This window comes from Scyliorhinus canicula, chromosome 15 (genome assembly GCF_902713615.1).
Source record: "Scyliorhinus canicula chromosome 15, sScyCan1.1, whole genome shotgun sequence".
NCBI lineage: Eukaryota > Metazoa > Chordata > Chondrichthyes > Carcharhiniformes > Scyliorhinidae > Scyliorhinus > Scyliorhinus canicula.
In genome coordinates this window covers 34,837,896-34,858,145 of record NC_052160.1, presented here as the reverse complement: position 1 = coordinate 34,858,145, position 20,250 = coordinate 34,837,896, and the positions used below count along the sequence as shown (strand labels likewise).

The 20,250-nt window shown below is 45.1% G+C and overlaps 1 protein-coding gene across 15 annotated transcripts in view; it reads left to right on the top strand.

The window, feature by feature from the left end:
- The window catches only part of rbfox1 (RNA binding fox-1 homolog 1), a 2,164,526-nt gene that overhangs the window by 1,752,326 nt on the left and 391,950 nt on the right, over positions 1-20,250 (top strand). Inside the window, exon 1 of one of the 15 annotated variants that reach the window (XM_038821070.1) lies at positions 1,664-1,769. The exons of 13 other annotated variants lie outside the window; for them this stretch is intronic. Coding sequence is in view for 1 of the 2 variants with exons in the window: in XM_038821064.1 (XP_038676992.1) it covers positions 1,686-1,724 (39 nt within the window). In the remaining variant the exon portion in view is untranslated. Of the gene's footprint in view, positions 1-1,663; positions 1,770-20,250 lie in introns of those variants that run through there. One more of the 15 variants, XM_038821064.1, reaches the window with a different exon arrangement.

Genomic DNA, 20,250 nt, shown 5'->3' with positions numbered 1-20,250 from the left:
TGTTACATGATTCTGGCAGGACTCTGGGTGGGATTGTGCGCCACCCCTTCGCAGGGGTTTTTTCTGGTGCCAGTGGGATCATCTGGTGGCGCAGATATCTATGGCGATTTGCATGGCTCGCCCGTCTCGCCACCGGAGAACCTGTCACGGGGGGATCGGCACACGTGGGGGCGGAAGATCCCACCCTCTTGAGCTTTGATTATTTTAGTTCAGCTTTGTCAAATTGTCAGGCTTCGTAACTCATTTAAGTCAAGCATATTCACTTTATCATGCTGTCATGAGATTACAGTCTGTTTAAAAATATGTTTCAAAATATCAGCATTAATATATTAACAATTTGAAACTCTTGTAAAAAAATATAATTAGGGCCAGTGCTTCATGCTGCAGAACTCTATCCAGTTTAAGTGTAAAATGAGCAAACATTTTTAAAATTCAGGGATAAGTACAAAAAGATGTTTATGGATTTCCTCTGAAAGGTTCGCTCTTCCGAAGATCCAATCTTGTATATTATAGGTGCCATTCTTCTGATGGAGGTTGCTGGTATGTGCAATCGATCCAATCCATAACAAAGGCATTTTAATGAACAAACCTTGCTTGCTTGTTATATGATGTGTCTTTCTTTTAGAAATAAAACGCCCCTAGATGCAATTTTACTTCCAGAATTATATTTGGAAAAAATGGTAGTAAATCTTGTCAATGGTCCTTGTCTTCTAATTAATTAGAATTTGATTCAAGTAAAACATTCCGCCAGTTATTGATGTTTAATGATCTTATTCCACTACCTTGTTGACAGGCATTATTTGTTATTATTTTGACGTATTTCCTCTTTTTCTACAAGAAGAAGAATACTAATTTTGCAGATGAGACAGATAAAGTAACTTTACACATTTTAATTGGAAATTTGCACACATTTCTGTTTTATATTCTCCTTGTACACATAACAATTTTAAAGAAGCCATTACAATCTCCAAAGGGAATAGGTATTTGCATTTTAAAATATTTTTACAAATAGTTTAAGTGGAAAAATCTTTTCTTCTCCTCAGAGGTATGTTGGGTGCATTCCTCAGTTAAGATGCCTGAGTTTTATATATTTTTTTTCATTATGTAGAGGTGCCTATTCACTACCACCCACACAGTAAAGCAAGTGCACTGTGAAATATATTCATTGTTACAGTACTGCAGGAATGGAGAATAGCAGTCATCAGTAATAAAGTACAACAGTTGAAGGGAGACCGACGACATTACCTGCATTATTTAGGTTGCCTTTTTCATTATAGTTGGGGAAATAGGCTGCAATTCGATTATGGTGTGATTTGGGGGGTGGAATTATTCAGCGATCAGTGACCCTCTTGCAAGCGGTTCAGATGAGAAGTCAACTCAAATAAAGTTTACAGTAGTATTATTCAGACTGAATGCTGCTTCACTCTGCAATCGAGATTCTTCATCTTATATATTTTGTAATTGCTTCTCGGTTATTTATATCTCAGGGCAAAGGGATTGGCTGGCTTATATTGGAAAGAGCTGAGTCAACCAATAGTGTAAGTTTCCCCACCCTGCCATAAGCTTCCATTGTGGCTCTGAGAAGCAGCATGATTAATGACAGTAAGGGAAGCTGGCTGCTGGATTACTAATTTCCTATTCCTCTCTGCAAATACCCCCGACATATTCCGAGGCTTTTTTTTCACATGGCTTTGGAGCAAATCACTTGCTACTCACGCCTTCTTGTGAGTACCCAGCTGTAATCTTGCAAGAACTAACAGTACGGTGGGGTGAGTTTGCATTTAAAGCAAAGAAAAATGCAATTAAAGCTAGACCCTGTAATGGATTAAGACAAATGTTTTTAACTATAACATAGTTTAATAGACCCGATGAAGAAAATCAAAGTATCATGTTTCTTGGCAGGAGATTTTTGGCTTTTAATACAGTTGCATTTCAGCTAAACGCTATGTTTCTTTTATACAAGTTAATTGAAATTGGCCCTTTAGAACCCTTGATTGCATGGAAGTGCACAAATTGCTATAAAATGTGAGATAATGATATATAATTGTACAAGCTGTTTCCCCCCCTTTGTAAGCCAAGCATTTCTTCTTCACAGCATTACTTTGCTCGGAAAATTATGCAGTAAGTGGTAATATGATTGGAACACGCTTTTCTGAGATATGTAAACAGGATTCATTTAACGTTTCCTATTTTATCTTAAACCGTTTCAAAGTCATTCCATGAGTTGGGCTACATTTAAATCCCATTTATTCCCTTTACGCCTGCAGTTTATTTTAATATCACACATTTTACCATGTCCCTCGTGCACTTTATTGCAGTCCAGTTTTTGATTGGCATGCCAAATCATGGACTTATTATCACGTGAAGGACATGAAATGGGCACCTATTATTGAAGATATGTACCTCCAAAAATTTCAGATTGAAACAATTTAATTCTGCATCGTTTTTCACAGGTTGTTTTTAAATTTCGAAACCTGGGGCGGGATGCTCTAGTTTTCCTGGCTGCGTGTTCCTCGGCGATGCATTGCACGCTGACAACGGGATTCTCTCTTCCCGCCGCTGGTCAGTGGGATATCCCATTGAAGCTGGGCAGCACGGTAGCATTGTGGATAGCACAATGGCTTCACAGCTCCAGGGTCCCAGGTTCGATTCCGGCTTGGGTCACTGTCTGTGTGGAGTCTGCACACCCTCCCCGTGTGTGCATGGGGTTCCTCCGGGTGCTCCGGTTTCCTCCCACAGTCCAAAGATGTGCAGGTTAGGTGGATTGGCCATGTTACATTGCCCTTACTGTCCAAAATTGCCCTTAGTGTTGGGTGGGGTTACTGGGTTACGAGGATAGGGTAGAGGTGCTGACCTTGGGTAGGGTGCTCTTTCGAAAAGCCGGTGCAGACTCAATGGACCGAATGGCCTCCTTCAGCACTGTAAATTCTATGAAGCCACCCAATGCCACCGGGAAACCCATGGACGGGCGGGGCCGCTGCTGCCTGTGGAAAAAGAGAATCCCAATGGCCGGAGAATTTCGGCCCAGGTTTCATGAATTTATCAACTAAAACAACAAGGTGTAAAATTGTTCCTCATTTCTTGGACGTCAGGCACAAATTGCTGCACAAACTAAAAGGAAACAAGTTTTAAAGGATCAGTTTAATGCTGATCCAGAAGACTGGGGATCAAACCCCAATCTAGAGGCTTGAGAATAATGTCTGGGCTGCCACAAGTGCACTGCCAAGGAAGGGTCGCACTGTTGGAGGTGCTGCCCTTCAGACAGATGCTAAGCTGAGGTATTGTCCTCTCAAGTGGGCATACAGGATTCTAGGGCACTACTTCAGGAACACCAAGGACGTGCTCCAGATTTCCTGGCCAATATTTATCCCACAACCAATACCTAAATCACAATATCTGCTCCTTTGTACCATTGCTGTTTGAGGGAACTTGCTTTGAAATTGGCTGCCATGTAGTCTACATTACCGCAAGAACTACACTTCAAAAGGACTTAATTGACTCAGCAGACTCGATGGGCCGAATGGCATAATTCTGCTCCTATGTCTTATCGACTGCAATGTGATTTGGGGATCTCCAAGGTTGAGAAAGGTGTGTGTTCATTCTTTAGTTTTCTTTTTAAAAAAGTTCAGAAAAAACTGCATTCACTTCATACTTCCTTCAGCAAATCACAAGCTACCTATGATGGTTTGAAGAATAGGTTGCTCTTATGAGTTCCTGATGAGAATTTTCCAATTATTAGCTGCTTTAATTCAAAAACCATATCCATAAAAAGTAATCTACGTCTTAGATTATTGTTGCTTTGTTCTGTTTGATTTTCAGAAGAATTGATTGGCCAGTGGGCATGATTTGACGGGAAGAAAAAAAATGTATGACCGGTTTTCGGCACGTTTAGTGGCATGTTTATCAGTGGCTGCAGCACCGAGAAGCACCCCACTATTCCTATTCAACGGCACTTTGTTTTTTATTTTGGCAGCGGGGAGTTTCTCTCCCCAAGGCAGCACTTGAGTCATTTTCCACTGGCGAGCCCAGCGGGAAAGGCTCCACGCAGATCAGGGCGCCATTTTGGCTAGATGCCCCCATTTACACCCCGCCCCCACTTTTCAGCCCCCCTTTGTTTTCGACATCTCCCAACCGTGGGGAGGCCCCCGGGGAACATCTGCCCTCCACATGGTAAGGCTCCCCCCCCCCCCCCTCACCCAGCCAATCTCTGGCAGTGCCAACTTGGCACCTGGACACCCTGGCACTGACAGCCTGGCACTCTGGCAGTGCCACACTGGAACTCTGGCAGTGCCAAGGTGCCCGGGAGCCAGAGCTTGTCTCTGTGTCAATTTTCACATGGCTCAAGCAATAATCCAGGGACATATAACTTCTGTTCACTGAAACTGCTGGACTTAATCTTTTAAATTATTGCCATGGTGATGTCTATGTCAATTGTTAAATTTATATAAAAGATGCAAACACTCAGGCTATTTTAGTTCAATGCAGATGATTTTCGTTTTTCTTGATCTTAAACCATCATCACTCTCAGGTAAGTGTGTGTGTATGGTGGGGTCAGTGTTTTATGTGGTGGGTGGTCAGTATGTATCTGTGTAGGGGGATCAAATAAAAGACCATTTTATGTGGGGGATGGGAAAGGAAATAGTAGGGGCTGGATTCTCATTTCCTGAGACTAAGTGTTGATACCGACACAGAATTTGTGGAATCCCACAACAGCAAAACTGACGCTGAAGTTGGACCGATTCAGTGACAGTGGTGCAGCTGGCACCGGCGCCATGTAGAAGAATCGATTCCAATGAAAAACAATGCAGGAGTGGTCGGATCCATGATTGACATTTGGGAAACTGACAAGCTGCAGCCACATATACACATTACAAACCCCACACGCACCCACCCCTGGCAACAAGATGGCACTGATTGTGCTGGAGCACGCCCAAACAGCTGATGGGTCAGCTGGGGCCAGATGGCACCTAGAGGGATAGCCTCGGGGGGGGGGGAACCTAAACGAGCCATGGCCCTAAGCCCACAGTGGGCTGTTGGCGGTGTGCGGAGCTGCATGGCTACCCTTCTGGCTGCGACAATGCTGTTCCGTACCCGTCCACCCGGACCCCACAGCCCACCTCCTGGCCACTCCCCACTACTCCCCCCGACCTTTTCAGAAGCCCTCTGGCCAATGGCACAACTGCCAGCAAACTATGGCGAAGTTGGACACTTTGCATTCCCCCCTCTCTCCCTCAACAGCCATAATGCTGGTTTCATGATTTTTAAAAGCCAAAGTGAACCATGCCATCGGGAACTCGACCCATTGGAGGTGGAGAATTGCGGAAGTCCCGGAGAATACCGGGTCAGGTCCGCTAATGATATGAAAACGGGGTTTACTGTACGTGCATTCCGGACTGCATTGACGCCGCTGTCGAGATATGGAGAATTGCAATTTGGTGTCACATCGGTGCCCACTACGATTTTGCCGTTGCACCTTATTCTCCGCTCAATCACATTTCCCGATTTCAGCATCAACCAATGGAGAATCTCGCCCCCGGTGTTTGGCTAGAGAGAGAGACTCCCATTGCATGTGTATTTGATGGAGGAGGAGACAAATGCAAAGGAAACCAATTTGCAAATAAGTCATTCTAACAATACGTTTCAAACATAGGTATTATTGGACCTGCTGATCAGATCAGGATATTCCACTTTCAAATCAATCAGAGAATGGAACGTGTAATCGAGTATAAAAATATAATTTTCAAGTTCTTCTTTCATGTTTGTAATCTATGCATCCATTTGTGTGTGTGATTGTGTGTGTGCTTTCTTCCATTCTGCCAGCCCGCTTTTATTTAATTGTCAATATAGACTTGAATTTATTTAGTTAATAAAATATAGTGAAAATGCTGTTTATTTCTGAACTCACTTCAAGCATCATCCATTTTGCAGACCTGTTTTACCAGTTTATTTGAGGCTGATTTAATTCTCGTGAAAGCTCCAGGAACTTAACATATCTGACTGGCGAGGCATGTCATGGACCTCAAGACATTACTAATAAATATACACCTCTACCGGTAATCTGCACCATTTTGTGTTGTCACTGTTCAGAAAGAAGGCATTTATTTGGAGCACGTAAATAACATCACTATGTTACTGTGAGATACCCAAATATTCCTGTGACACTGGAATGACATATTTGCCCATGCTTTCACATGCTGCTAGATTTCATTTGTATCGTTCTTCATATCATCTATATGTTCTTGCAACTGGTGCGATAGAATAGTAGCATTATATTTTGAAAGCAAAATTGAATGTTGATATATTTTGGTGGCCTGAACTCCAGAAGCCAACTGTGTTAACTAATGTAACAATTTGGTTCTTGATAGAATTTCGGCAGAATTTCTGTGCACCTTTTTACTGCCCATGATCAGTATGTGTAGGGAGTGGGTGGGGCGCGCGTGTGTTTTCTTACCCTCAGAGTGGGAATCCCAATAACTCACACACGTGCACACACAGAATAAATACAAATGAAGGCAAAATAAATATTTATAGAACGAGATCTTACGGTTGTTTGGGCTGACGGGATTTTCCCATTCTGCCGGCAGCGCATCCACGCCACGGGTTTCCCAGCGGCATATGGTGGATTCAATGGGGAATCCCATTGACAGCAGCAGGACCAGAATATCCTGTCACTGGCCAACAGCGGGCCGCCTTCAGGAAACATGCCGCACAGAGAGGTCAGAGAATCTCGCCCATAGTTATCTCCGTCTCTTTTGTGGCAGGCCTGTGGTTTCTTGGATAAAGTTGATGCCTTTAGTTGAAGTGAAGGTGTTGTAAAACAGAGGATTCTCAGTAAATGCTAAAGGTTCTTGCAGTTGAATTTCAAAAAGGTTGGTTCTCAGGTGAACGCAGAATTGGAACAGCTCAGGGGAAGCCCTCCTCCATGTTTAATGGTGTTACTGTTTATTACCTTGGTTGCTTGGATGACTTGCAACAGGCTCAATGGGTCCAGTAGAAATTTGTCTGCAAGCAACTTCTTACTGATTTTTTTCTCCCTATTCCCTTTTCATATGGAGTTCATTTCTGTTCCATCTACCTTCTTCAAGAGATTAATGAGCAAAATTAAACCTCATAGTATTGGGGGCAATGTATTGACATGAATAGAGAACTAGTTGATAGACAGGAGGCAGAGAATGGGAATAAATGGGTCCCTTTCAGAATGGCAGGCAGTGACCAATGGCGTGCCACAGGGTTCGATGCTGGGACAATATACATTCATGATTTGAACGAAGGAATTTCATGCAATATCTCTACATCTGCAGGTGATACTAAGCTGGGTGGCAGTGTGTGCTATGAGGCGGATGCAAAGAGGCTGCAGGGAGACTTGGACAGGCTGGCTGAGTGGGTAAATACTTGGCAAATGCAATATAATGTGGGTAAATGTGAGGTTATCGACTTTGGTGGCCAAAACAGGAAGGCAGATTATCATCTGAATGGTGGCAGTTCAGAAAAAGGGGAAGCGCACTGAAACCTGGGCATGGTCATGGTGGAACAGTCACTGAAGGTTGGCATGCAAGTACAGCAGGCGGTGAGGAAAGCTCATGGCATGCTGGCCTTCATAGCCAGAGGATTTGAATATAGGGATAGGGACGTTTTGCTGCAGTTAGATAGGGCCTTGGTGAGGCCACACCTTGAGTATTGTGTGCAGTTTTGGTCTCCTCGTTTGAGGAAGGACATTCTTGCTATGGAGGGTGTCCAGCGAAGGTTCACCAGACTAATTCCCGGGTCGGCAGGACGGACATATGAAGAAAGATTGGATCGACTGGGCTTGTACTCACTGGAGTTTAGAAGGATGAGAGGGATCTCATAGAAGCATATAAAGTTCTGATGTGCCTGGACAGGCTAGAAGTGGGAAGAATGTTCCCGATGTCGGGGACATCCAGATCGAGGGGGTCACAGCCTAAGAATAAGTGGGTAAGCCATTCAGGACTGAGATGAGGAAGAACTTCTTCTCTCAGAGAGTTGTGAACTTGTGGAATTCTCTACCACAGAAAGCTTTTGGGGCCAGTTCATTGGACATATTCAAGAGGAAGGTGGATGTGGCCTTTGAGGCTGAAGGAATCAAGGGGTATGGAGAAAAAGCTGGAGTGGGATACTGAATTTTCAAGATCAGCCATGTTCATATTGAATGGTGGTGCAGGCTCGAAGGGCCAAATGGCCTACTCCTGCACCTATTTTCTATGTTTTTTATGTTATGCTTCTCATCTCTCCCCCTTGTTGGTAAGAGTTACAAGATCCAAATTTGTTTCTCTTTAGAGGTTTTTGGGTTAAATTGGAGTCATCAGTTGCTTTTCTGACTTTTGAAGCATTCTGTTTCTCTGAGCTTTGAGGCTTTGAGGGGCTTTTCACAGTAACTTCATTGAAGCCTACTCGTGACAATAAGAGATTTTCATTTCATTTTCATTTCATATGGGAGGCATTTTTAAAACACCCTTACCCGTACTTTATCTTAGTCCTTTGAGGGTGCAGTCAATCTTTAAGATTCGGACGCGCAAAATTATAACTGTTTAGCTATTTGGAATTCTAGGGAAGTCTATATGGGGCTTTTTAACACCTCAGAATTGTTGGTGGTACAAGTTCATGGACATTGCGAATAGCAGCCTTTGTGTGATCATAATTGGCAGATTTTTCAGTGGGCAATGATGAATAAACCTCCCAGGCCTTTCCTACAAGCTGACCTTGTATCCGTTGTGTCCAAAACTCTGCCAATCATTGTAATTGAGCTGCCAGTTTTTAAAAGGCTGTGAAAGATGCTTCCACATCCTCCCCTTCAAACTTGGGAGAACAATCGGGAATACTAGAGGAAATCAAACTTGTCTCTGGGTTAAGGGTATTTAATTGACACTTGGTAAAATCAGGTTGTCCCTGTGTCTCATATCTACATCTTTCTGTGCCTGTATCTCCCTCTCAAGCTTTTCAAGCTGGAAAGCTCTCACTCTCTCTTGGAAATCTCACGCCTCCCTTTTGCTCTAGGCTTCTCTTTCTCTCTCATTTGAAGCTGTAACACCAACCCTTGCTCTTCGAGATTAATTTTGGCTAAGGTAACCTGGTCTGTTCCAGTTTCTGTGCCTTCTATCTATTCTGAATTTGGAGTGAGGCTGGGAGTGCTCAGCCAGCATCTTTCGTACCTCAGGCTTTAAAATATATCTATGTTACCTACTCAGATGGTTTTTAGCTTTTCTATGTTTAGGGATGCTAATTTTGGCCAAGTTAAGTCCTCCTCTTTCATAAACATTGAAAGTATCTATCTTATTTTCTACTGTTTATGCTTACAAAGCTGCCTGCTACAACTTCTTTTGTTTCTTTGTTTCAAACATTTTGGTTATGTAACTTTTCCTTCTGCTTCAAACTCCGTTGAAGGCAAATTTCGCTTGCTTGCCATTGATTTTATTCCAGATTGCATCACCGAATTTTGGCACAAGAGGAATTTCGGAACAGTTTGGATCAGGAATCCTCCCACTTTCAAGGTATTGCTGTTTGTTGCCTTGGCTGCTTGGAGGACTTGCAGCAGCTCCCATAGCTTTTGATAGAAATCTGTGTCTGAAAGAGGCTTTTCACTTAAAAGGAAAGGCTTCTTCATCATGTGACCCGTACAAGTTAAAGATCCTTTTCCAAATAAGGTGGGCGGTTAGGTCAATTACATACCCTGTGTTGTGGATTTCGTACTTTGAGAGTTTCAGGAATTAGGCCTTTGTATTTGCAGACCCATTCAATTGATAATACCTTTTTGGATTAGTTTCTGGAAAGGGAATTGGCGGGGACATCAGTCTGGAAAGTTCCTTTTGTTCCCTCTTGAAACAGGTGACTGGTTTCAATCCATACAAAATCCGGTGCACCTCGGGCTGCCATGTTTTCTCAGTCTTTTGTGGCTAGTTTTAAAATATACAAATGATTTTGAAGTTCAAAGTGAAAGATGGGCGGGATTCTCTGACCCCGGGGCCGGATCGGAGGATCGCCGGGCCGGGCGCGATTCGCACAACGCCACCCCGACGCCATTGGCTCCAGTGAGCGGAGACTCAGCGCCAGTCGGGGGGAAGCACTACGCGGCCCCTCCCCGGCAATTCTCCGCCCGAGATGGGCCGAGTGGCCGCCAAGAAAGCCCAAGTCCTGCCGTCGTCATTCACATGTGGTCTTACCTGGCGGGTCCTCGGCGTCCATCCTGTGGGGGGGCGGCCTGGTGGGGAGGGGGGGAGGGGGGTCTGACCCCAGGGGGGGCCTCCACCGTGGTCTGGGCCGCGATCGGGTCCTACTGATCAGTGGGCCTCTTTTATTCCGCGTCGCCCCTGTAGCCGTATGCCATGTTGCGTCAGGGCCAGCACGCAGAAGGAAGCTACCGCACATGCGCGAGTTCGCGCCGGTTGCAGCGCAGACCCGTGGCGCCCGTATCGGCAGCTGGAGCGGCATGTGCTGGCCTACTGTGCGGCTGAGGATCACTACACTTAGCGGTCCAATGACACCGTCGTAAAACTCTCCAGTTTTTACAACGGCGTCAACACTCTGCCTTCAGAAGGGAGAATTCAGCCCCTAGCATTTATATAACAACTTCCACATCTTTAAATCATCTGAAGGAATTTATAGGCATTGAAATAGTTTGAAGAGTTGCCTCTGTTGGAATAGAGGCGAACATGACAGTCAATTTACACACACTTCAACCCTCTGGTTAAGGCAGTCCAATAGATTCATAATCCTCTCAGAGAAAAAAATGTCTCCTCATTTCCATCTTAAATGGGAGACCCCTTATTCATAAACTGTTTCCCCTAGCTCTGGTCCCTCCCACTAGGGGAAACATTCACTCAGCATCCACTTTGCCAGGTCCCCTCAAGATCCTTTGTGTTTCAATAAGATCACTTCTCCTTCTTCGGAACTCCAATGGACACAGGCACAGCCTGTCCAACTTCTTCTCAAAAAATAAACCCCTTATACCAGGAATCAGTTGTGCAAACCTTTTCTGAACTGCTTCTGATGCAATCATGTCCTTTTTTAAATATGGAGACCAAAACTGTACACAGTACAGGAGATATCGTTTCACCAATGCTTTGTACAACCGTAGCAAAACATCCCTAATTGTATATTCCTTTTCCCTTGCAATAAACAACAGCACTCCATTTGCCTTCCACTTGCAATACCTGCATACTAACATTTCCTGATCGATACACCATTATATCCAGATCCCTCTGCACTTCAGAATTCTGCAGTCTCTCCATTTCAATAATATGCTGCTTTTCTATTCTTCCTATAAAGTGGACAAGTTCACATTTTCACACACTATACTGCATGACCCAAACTCTTCTCCACTCACTTAATCTATGTCCCTTCATAGATACTTATGTTCTATTCACAACTTACTTTACTACCTATCTTTTTTTAAAAAAAAAATTTAGAGTACCCAATTCAATTTTGTTTTCAATTAAGGGGCAATTTAGCGTGGCCAATCCACCTACCCTGCACATCTTTGGGTTGTGGGGACGAAACCCACGCAGACACGGGGAGAATGTGCAAACTCCACACGGACAGTGACCTGGCGCCGGGATCGAACCTGGGTCCTCGGCGCCGTGAGGCTGCAGGGCTAACCCACTGCGCCACCGTGCTTCCCCTTACTACCTATCTTTATGTCATCTGCAAATTTAACAACCATACATTCAGTGCCTTCATCCAAATGATTGAGATAGATTGCAAATAACTGAGAGTCCAGCACTGTTTCCTGTGGCACTCCAGTAGACACACACTGCCAAACCTGACACCCCCAATGTCTGTCCAACATCTACAAGGCACAAGTCAGGAGTGTAATGGAATACTCTCCATTTGCCTGGATGAATACAGCTCCAGCAACACTCAAGACCCTTGACACCATCCAGGACAAAGTAGCCCCCTTGATTGCTCCCCTTTCCACAAACATTCAAAACCCTCCACCACCGATGCATAGTAGATGCACTGCAGTAACTCACCAAGGTTCTTTAGACAGCACCTTCCAAACTCACGAACATTAACATCTAGAAGGACAAGAGCAGCGGATTCCCGGGAACCCCACCACCTGGATGTTTTCTTCCAAGTCACTCACCATTGCCGTTCCTTCACTATTGCTGGGGCAAAATTCTGGAACTCCCTTCCTGACAGCACAATGGGTGTACCTACACCTCAAGGACTGCAGCGGTTCAAGAATGCAGTTCGCCACCACCTTCTGAAGGGCAACTAGCAATGGGCAATAAATGCTGGCCTAACCAACGATGCCCACATCCCGTAAAATGAATTTTTAAAAACCCAATGATGACCCATTTTTGCCCACTCTTGTTTTTTGTTAGCTAACCAATTCTCTGTCCATGCTAAGCATAGAATTTATAGAAATTACAGTACAGAAGTAGACCATTCGGCCCATCGAGTCTGAACCACCCCTTACAAAGAGCACCCTACTGAAGCCCACATATCTACCCTATCCCTGTAACCCAGCAACCTGCACTTAACATTTTTTTTGGACACTAAGAGCAATTTTGCATGACCAACCCACCTAACCCGCACATCTTTGGACTGTGGGAGGAAACCGAAGCAACCGGAGGAAACCCACACAGACACGGGGAGAATGTGCAAACTCCACACTGACGGTGACTGTGCTAACCACTATGCTACCATGCTGCCCATTATGCTACCCTCTACACTTTGTCAAATGCCTTTTTGAAATCTGTAGATATCACAGCCACAGGTTTCCCTTTACGTGTTGATTGTTAGTTCCTCTAATACATTATTCAAATACAATTTCCCTTTCACAAAGCCATGTTGATTCTGCCTGGTTGTGTTCAGATTTTCAAAATTTCCCGCTATAACCTCCTTAATAATAGATTCCAGAATTTTTCCGATGATTGATGTTAAGCTACCTGGCCTGTATTTTCCTGCTTTCTGTCTCCTTCTTGAATTTGCTATTTTCCAATCTGATAGGACCTTTCCAGAATCTAGGGAATTTTTCGAAGATCAAAACCAATGCATCTACTGTCTCAGCAGACACTTCTTTTAAGAATCTAGGGGGCAATTCTCCGAGCCCCGCGCCAGGCCGGAGAATTGCCACAACCCGACGCTGCGCGCGATTCTGCGAGGTACGGAGAATCAGCGCCATTTGCACCGGCGCGTTTGGCGCGTTTAACAGATCTAGAATAGCCTGCTCTCTGGTTGGCTGAAGAATATGTTGCTCGAAGAAACTGTGCAGAAAATACTCTGTGAAGTCAACTTCTAGGCTACATTTGCTCGTCTGATTCGTAGAATTTATATGTCGATTAAAATCACCCATAATTATCATCATACCTTTGTCATAAATCCCATTATTTCTTCCTATGTACCCTGTCCTACAGTGTCGTTAATATTGCGGGTGATGGGGGTGTGGGGGGTATAAACTACACCTACAGGTGACTATTTACCTATACTATTGGTTATTTTTACCAAACTGATTTTACATTTTGATTGTTTGAACTCAGTCATCTCTCTCTAACGTACTAATGTGATCTTAATTGAGATAACTTAATCCTAGCTTCCTGTCCTTGTGAAATATCATGTGAGCTTGAATATTCAGGTCCTGACCTTCATCATTTTGTCTCTTCAATGGCTATCAACCCATACCTATTTATTTCGAGTTGAGTTCTCAACTCATCTAATTTGCTACGAATGTGATTTGCATTTAGATGCAGAGCCTTTAGTTCTGTCCTTTTACTATTTTTGCAATTTCAAGCCTTACCTGATGGCTTAATATTGTGTGTTCTGTCCCATCCTGCCACGCTTTGATTATCATTCCACTTATTGTTCCTTGATCTCTTGTCTTTGCTCTTTGATTTGTCACATCAGTCCAAAGATATACAGGTTAGGTGGATTGGCCATGATAAATTGCCCTTAGTGTCCAAAAAGATTAGGTGGGGTTACTGGATTACGGAGATAGGGTGGAAGCATGGGCTTGAGTGGAGTGCTCTTTCCAAGGGCTGGTGTAGACTCGATAGGCCGAATGGCCTCCTTCTGCACTGTAGATTCTATGATTCTATCTTCCCACGCTTGATCCCTTGCCCCTACGAGCTAGCTTGAAGGCTTATCTACTGCCCAAGGCAAACGCCTCAGCAGAACACTGGTCCCAGCACAATTCAGGTGAAGGCCGTCCCAACGGCACAGCTGCCACTTTCTCCAGTACTGGTGCTAGCACCACATGAATTGAAGCCCATTTGAACGTTGAATGTAATTTGAAAGGTTCCCAAATGAAACTTTTAACCTACCCAACCAGAGGCAAGAGTCCAACCACTAAGCTAGAGGGAGGCTGTGTGGTGCAGTAACTGGTGTCCCTACCTCTGAGCCAAAAGCTCTGGGTTTGAGTCCCACCCCAGGACTTGATGGCCAAGGAAGGGACCGTTCAAACACGATCAAACAGGTTGAGTCTGTCAATCTGTAAATACTTCCAAACCAGCCAATGGCTGGCGGTAATAGTGGGAGAGGCTCCTGGTCATCCACGCCTGATGAGGAGTGACGCCCCTCAAGCTACAGGCCTTTGGTAACAGACTAACGATCTGTTCTGGGAATTGCTGGCCATGGAAATGGATGAAAGTCTGCCTCAGTGCACCATGTGTTGGAAGAGAACTGGAACTGGACAAAACTTGGAAATACTCTACAGCAGTGCTTCTCAAAGTGTGGTACCGGTGCGCGAGCCATCGTCTGCCGGTACTTGGAGTGTTTCCAGAAAAGAAAGAGACAGTAATGCTGGATTGGCTTGTTTCGCTCACCGGTCCCTGGCACATTGAAAAAACAAACTGCCGGAACGCCACATCAAATAGTTTGAGATGCACTGCTCTACAGCATGCAAAATTGACAGTAGTTCTGTCCAATTGTCAGACATATACATGGCTTAGTTGATGCAAAACTCGGAAAGCATTTTTACGACAATTAATTCTGAAATGGGTTTATTATGTCCTCGTTCAGCATGTATTAGTTTTGTTCCTGCCAGGAAAACCCAAGATGCATTTTTCTTTCAATTTTTTATCACTGATTCAAAAGTAAGTTTACTTAAAAAATTGCAGGTGTCTCCAAGTTAATCACAGTGGGGACATCTCAGGCACCGATGTTTTGAACTGTTCCTGTTTCTTCGTGCTCTCTGGGATATTGTTCAATGGCCAGTGCCTGAATCTTCCACAATTTCTACCAGAGACATTTTTATACCAATGAGATTTTCTTTGTTAATGTGGTTGTGTGTCATGTTTATGTGGCTATAATTTACCATCTCACTACGAGGGAAACTGGGCTTTCACATCTCTTAAACTGCCATGCCCAGTAGAGGCACGTCCTATCCATAACTTTGAACCACAAACTGTAATTGGCTTGGAATCTTCCAGAATCTTCTTTTAAAAATGGACCCTGAAAGGCTGCTGAGATGTCTGCTGAGGGTCAGGTGACTTTTGCAATTCCTGCACAGGCTACCTGAAGTCTCCAGAAAATTCCTAATTGATTGAACATGGGTGAAATTCCCTCTTTAACTTATCATAGTAAGAAGTCTTACAACACCAGGTTAAAGTCCAACAGGTTTGTTTCAAACACGAGCTTTCGGAGCACTGCTCCTTCCTCAGGCGAATGAAGAGGTATGTTCCAGAAACATTTATATAGACAACGTCAGAGATGCTGGACAATGCTTGGAATGCTGCGCTCCGAAAGCTCGTGTTTGTAACAAACCTGTTGGACTTTAACCTGGTGTTGTAAGACTTCTTACTGTGCTCACCCCAGTCCAACGCCGGCATCTCCACATCATAACTTATCATACCCAGACTAAAAGTATTTGTGGAATTCACACCTTCTAATGCTTGTGAAGCTATCTGAAATTCAAAATCATTTGACTTCCAGACGCACTGGCTTCAAACCGAAAACTTAACAAAGGGTGCTGTAGAGAAACCAATGCATCATAAGCAAGTGTGAATAACCCATCTGTTTCCCCATTCTGTAACAATGTCTTCAGACTTCCAAATCACTCTGGGTGAACAAACCATGTAATCAAAACTGTCTTCAGATAACACGTTAATTTATTCAAGAACCAGAGGGTAACCAGTCAGTCTGGGAACAACAACTGCAGAGACAGCAACAGACATGGCAGTGACATCTACACCGGTTCAGAAATCTGGAGATTGCAGTGTGTTAAAAGTCTCCAGTCTTTTCCCATCCAGACCCATCAGAACAGAAACTTGACCCCCTGTAAGAAGGCAGCAAGTGACTAACTCTGTGACTTGCAAAACAATATTATCTTTGAGGGAAACCTGATATGCAGTTCCTGCTATTTGAATTTATCTAGACCCTTCAGGAGTGAAAACAACTTCTTCACTGGACCTGCTTGTTTTCTCAGACAAGCCAAACATTTGAACTACAAAGTGAGCGCTGTCCATCGTAACTGTATTTTTCTGGAGTGTGTGTGTGTATGTGTACGTGAGTGCGAACGAGTGACATAGTGGTAGATTTCTGGTGTGAATGTGTGAGTAAAGAATCCCATGGTGACTTAAGTGGGCATCACAGTAGCATAGTGGTTAGCACAATTGCTTCACAGCTCCAGGGTCACAGATTCGATTCCCGGCTTGGGTCGCTGTCTGTGCGGAGTCTGCACATTTTCCCCGTATCTGCGTGGGTGCTCCGGTTTCCTCCCACAGTCCAAAGATGTGCAGGTTAGGTGGATTGGCCATGCTAAATTGTCCCTTGGTGTCCAAAATTGCCCTTAGTGTTAGGTTGGTTATGGGGATAGGGTGGAGGTGTGTTCTTGGGTAGGGTGCACTTTCCAAGAGCCGGTGCAGACTCGATGGGCCGAGTGGCCTCCTTCTGCACTGTAAATTCTGTTCTATGAAATTGACTTGTTGCTGGTTATTTTAATTGACCCTACACTCTAGGGCTGAAAAATGCACACATCATACTTTTTCAAAAAAGAACACACGGATTACAGACAGTAAGGGAAGGGAATTGGGGCTTCAATCTCTCTTACCACTGTCCATAAAAGAATATAACAACATTTTGCACTTCATAACCTTCCAAGATCAGCCCTTGAACAGGCAAATGAGAGTGTTAAATAAATTGCCACCATTCTTTCATTGTATCATCTCTTACCAGTCAAGAAATGTAAATGCAATTGATGGGGAAATTTCTTACCGTAACCGGGTTTAACATAAATAGAAAAAAAAAATTATCAAATGCAATTTGGTGGGACTCAGCACTATCAAAACTCTGAGGTTTGTGGTTCCTGTCCTTAGATGGGTTTACTGTGGCTCAGTTTGTAGCACTGCTAGATCTGAACCACAAGGTCCTGGGTTCATGTCCCACTCCAGTGCTTGAGTGCACAAACTAAGACTGACACTTCAGTGCAGTGCTGAGGGAATGCTGCACAGTTGGAGGTGTTGCCCTTTGGTAGAGATGTTAACTTAAGGCTCCATCTTTCTGTTTGGGTGGATGAAAGATCCGGGGCGGGATTCTCTGAGACTGAGGCTAAATGATGACGCCGTTGGAAATGCCGTCGCGTTTCTCGACGGCGTCAACACGGCCTCAGGATCAGCAATTCTGGGCCCTACAGGGGGCCAGTACGGCCCTGGAGCGGTTCATACCACCGCAGCTGCTGATCCGGCCGCGGAATAGGCGCATGCGCAGTGGGTCCGGCGCGAACCCACGCATGCGCAGTCCCAATGGCGCGATTTCCGCGCATGCATGGTGTCTCCCTTGTCCACGCCGGCCCCGATCCAACATGGCGCAGGAGTACAGGCGCCGGTGCGGAAGAAAGGAGGCGGGGAGACAGAGAGGCCGGCCCGCCGATCGGTGGGTCCCAAACGCGGGCCAAGCCACATCGGAGGCTCCCCACTGGGGTCGGACCCCCCACCCCAAACAGACCGCCACCCGACCCTTCAACACTTGAGTTCCCGCCAGCTGAGAGCAGCTGTGGACAGCGTCGGTGGGACTTGGCATTTCCACGACGGCCGCTCGGCCCATCCAGACCCGAGAACCGGTGGGCCGGCCGCGGAGAGCGGCCCGTGACCGGCGCCGCGCCAATGGTGCCAATTCTCCGCTCTGCGGAGAAGAGCGTGCCAGCGTCGGGGCGTGTGGCGCGATTCGCGCCGGTCACGGGGATTCTCCGGCCCGGCCCCAGGCTGAAAGAATCCCGCTCCCGATGACACGATTATGTCACTCGGTTGTCTGTGGTAAAATTACCAAGCGGACCCATGCCAGCAAGGGCAGGCTCAAAACTACTTTTTTCTTCTAAAGTGGTCCTGACTCACCTCTTCAAATTCAACCCAAATGCCTCTTGAGATGTTGGCAAAGAGGATGATCCCCCTGTGCCACTCCAGCCTCGACACCATCTTCAACACGAAACATTGGCATATACCTCCAATAAGATGCTGCCAAGTTTCAGGCCATAGGTTGATTGTTGCTATATCATGTATATCATGAGATGCAGACAGGCAGTGATTGACACACAGGACAACCGATGAACACACGCGACACAGAACAACCAATCACCAGACAGGATACCACCACTATAAAGCCCACAGGGTATTAACGCTCTCCCTCTCTCACAGGACACGGCTAGGGAGATAGTCACAGTGCACAGGCCAATGAACATCATCACCATGTGGTAGAGAGCTAGTCTGGTCAAGTCAGTAGGAAGTTATCAGTTAGGTTAATAGAGTGTCAACCCACAACAGATTATGTACAGCAATCAGCAGGTTCAATAAAACAGTGTTGGACCATCTCCTGTGTCGGAAGCCTGTTTCACGTTTTACTGCATCCAGTTGCAGTCGATGTGAGACCAACACAGATACATCAGAGTGATCCAGATCCTGAGAAGGGTGACGGTCACAGACATTTCCAGGTAGGTTTGTTGGTTTGCTCAGAGCTTACGGAAAGGGGAGGGTGAGATATTGTGGTTGGCACCCCCTGACATTCCACAGACGGAATAGCAAAATTCCCGGAGACAATTGGGGGGTGGTGGTGGGGGGGGGGAGACCACTAGTCATGATGGCTAGCCATGCTAAAGTGCAGAATCCTGAGTATCAAGGCCACATGGGAGAGGAAAGAAGGGCAGAAATACAGCAGAAATACAGCAACAGAGGCCAAACCCTCAACACAGGATTGACCACCGAAGGCAGAGCTGCTAGGAACTACTGAGAAGCAATGCCGCAGGAGATTGCAAGCTTGAAGAAAGCAGCTGCACACTGATGGAAGCTAGTTGCAGAGTGTGAACTTGGGGAATTTAGTTTTATTCAGGAGTATTAGTAAGATTTTCCAGTAGTAGTAGAGCTCATTGTGAGCAGTAGGATTTCTTCATTATAATTGAGGAAAATAATAATTTGGTTAAAACCTAATAAAGATTGTCGGCTAAGTGACGTGTTGAGACTGTAGAATGTGGGAATTTAAAAGCACGAGTGTGATCCAGGGCAAACAGGTCTTTGATAAGTGTCTTAAAGTTAAAGGTGCTATAACTGAATGTACGCAGCATTCGGAACAAAACCCATACCCACTGGAGTTGAGAAGAATGGGAGGTGATCGCATTAAAACATAGAAGATCGTGTGGGGACATGGCAGGGTAAATGACAGGAAGATGTTTCCATTCATGAGGAAAGTAGAACTCGGGGACAGTTTAAGAATAAGAGGTCTCCTTTTTAAGACTGAGATGACAATTATTTTTCTCTCAGAGGGTTATTAGTCTGTGGGATTCTCTTCCCCAGAGAGCAGTGGAGATTGGCTCATTGAATTTATTCAAGGCAGGGCTCGACAGACTTTTAACAGACAAGGGAGTTGAGGGTTATGGGGCAGACAGGAAAGTGGAGTTGAAACCAGAACTGGATTAACCGTGGTCTTATTCAATGGTGGAGCAGCTCAAAGTGCCGAATAGCCGACTCCGAAGTCCTGTGTTCCTATGGTCTGTGACCACAGCAAGAACACTTTCCATTGTGTGCACACTTTCCTGACAGCTGCCATGATTCCTTCATTCTCCGCCTGCCCAGGATACCTCAGATCTTTACTCCATCCTCCAAATATGGGGGATGTCTCTGAGGGGACAAGGACCCTGAAGAGATGGCTACTGATGCCTTCATGGGAGCCCAAGACAAACATACAGAGATGATACACTCCTTCATCTGCCCAGCAGGAAGCCACTGGGCTTCTGAAGATGCCTTTTCTTATTCTGAGACTGGTCAGTTGGTGAGTTCCTAAAAGGGACTCCATCTTTGTCATTGTCTGCTGTGC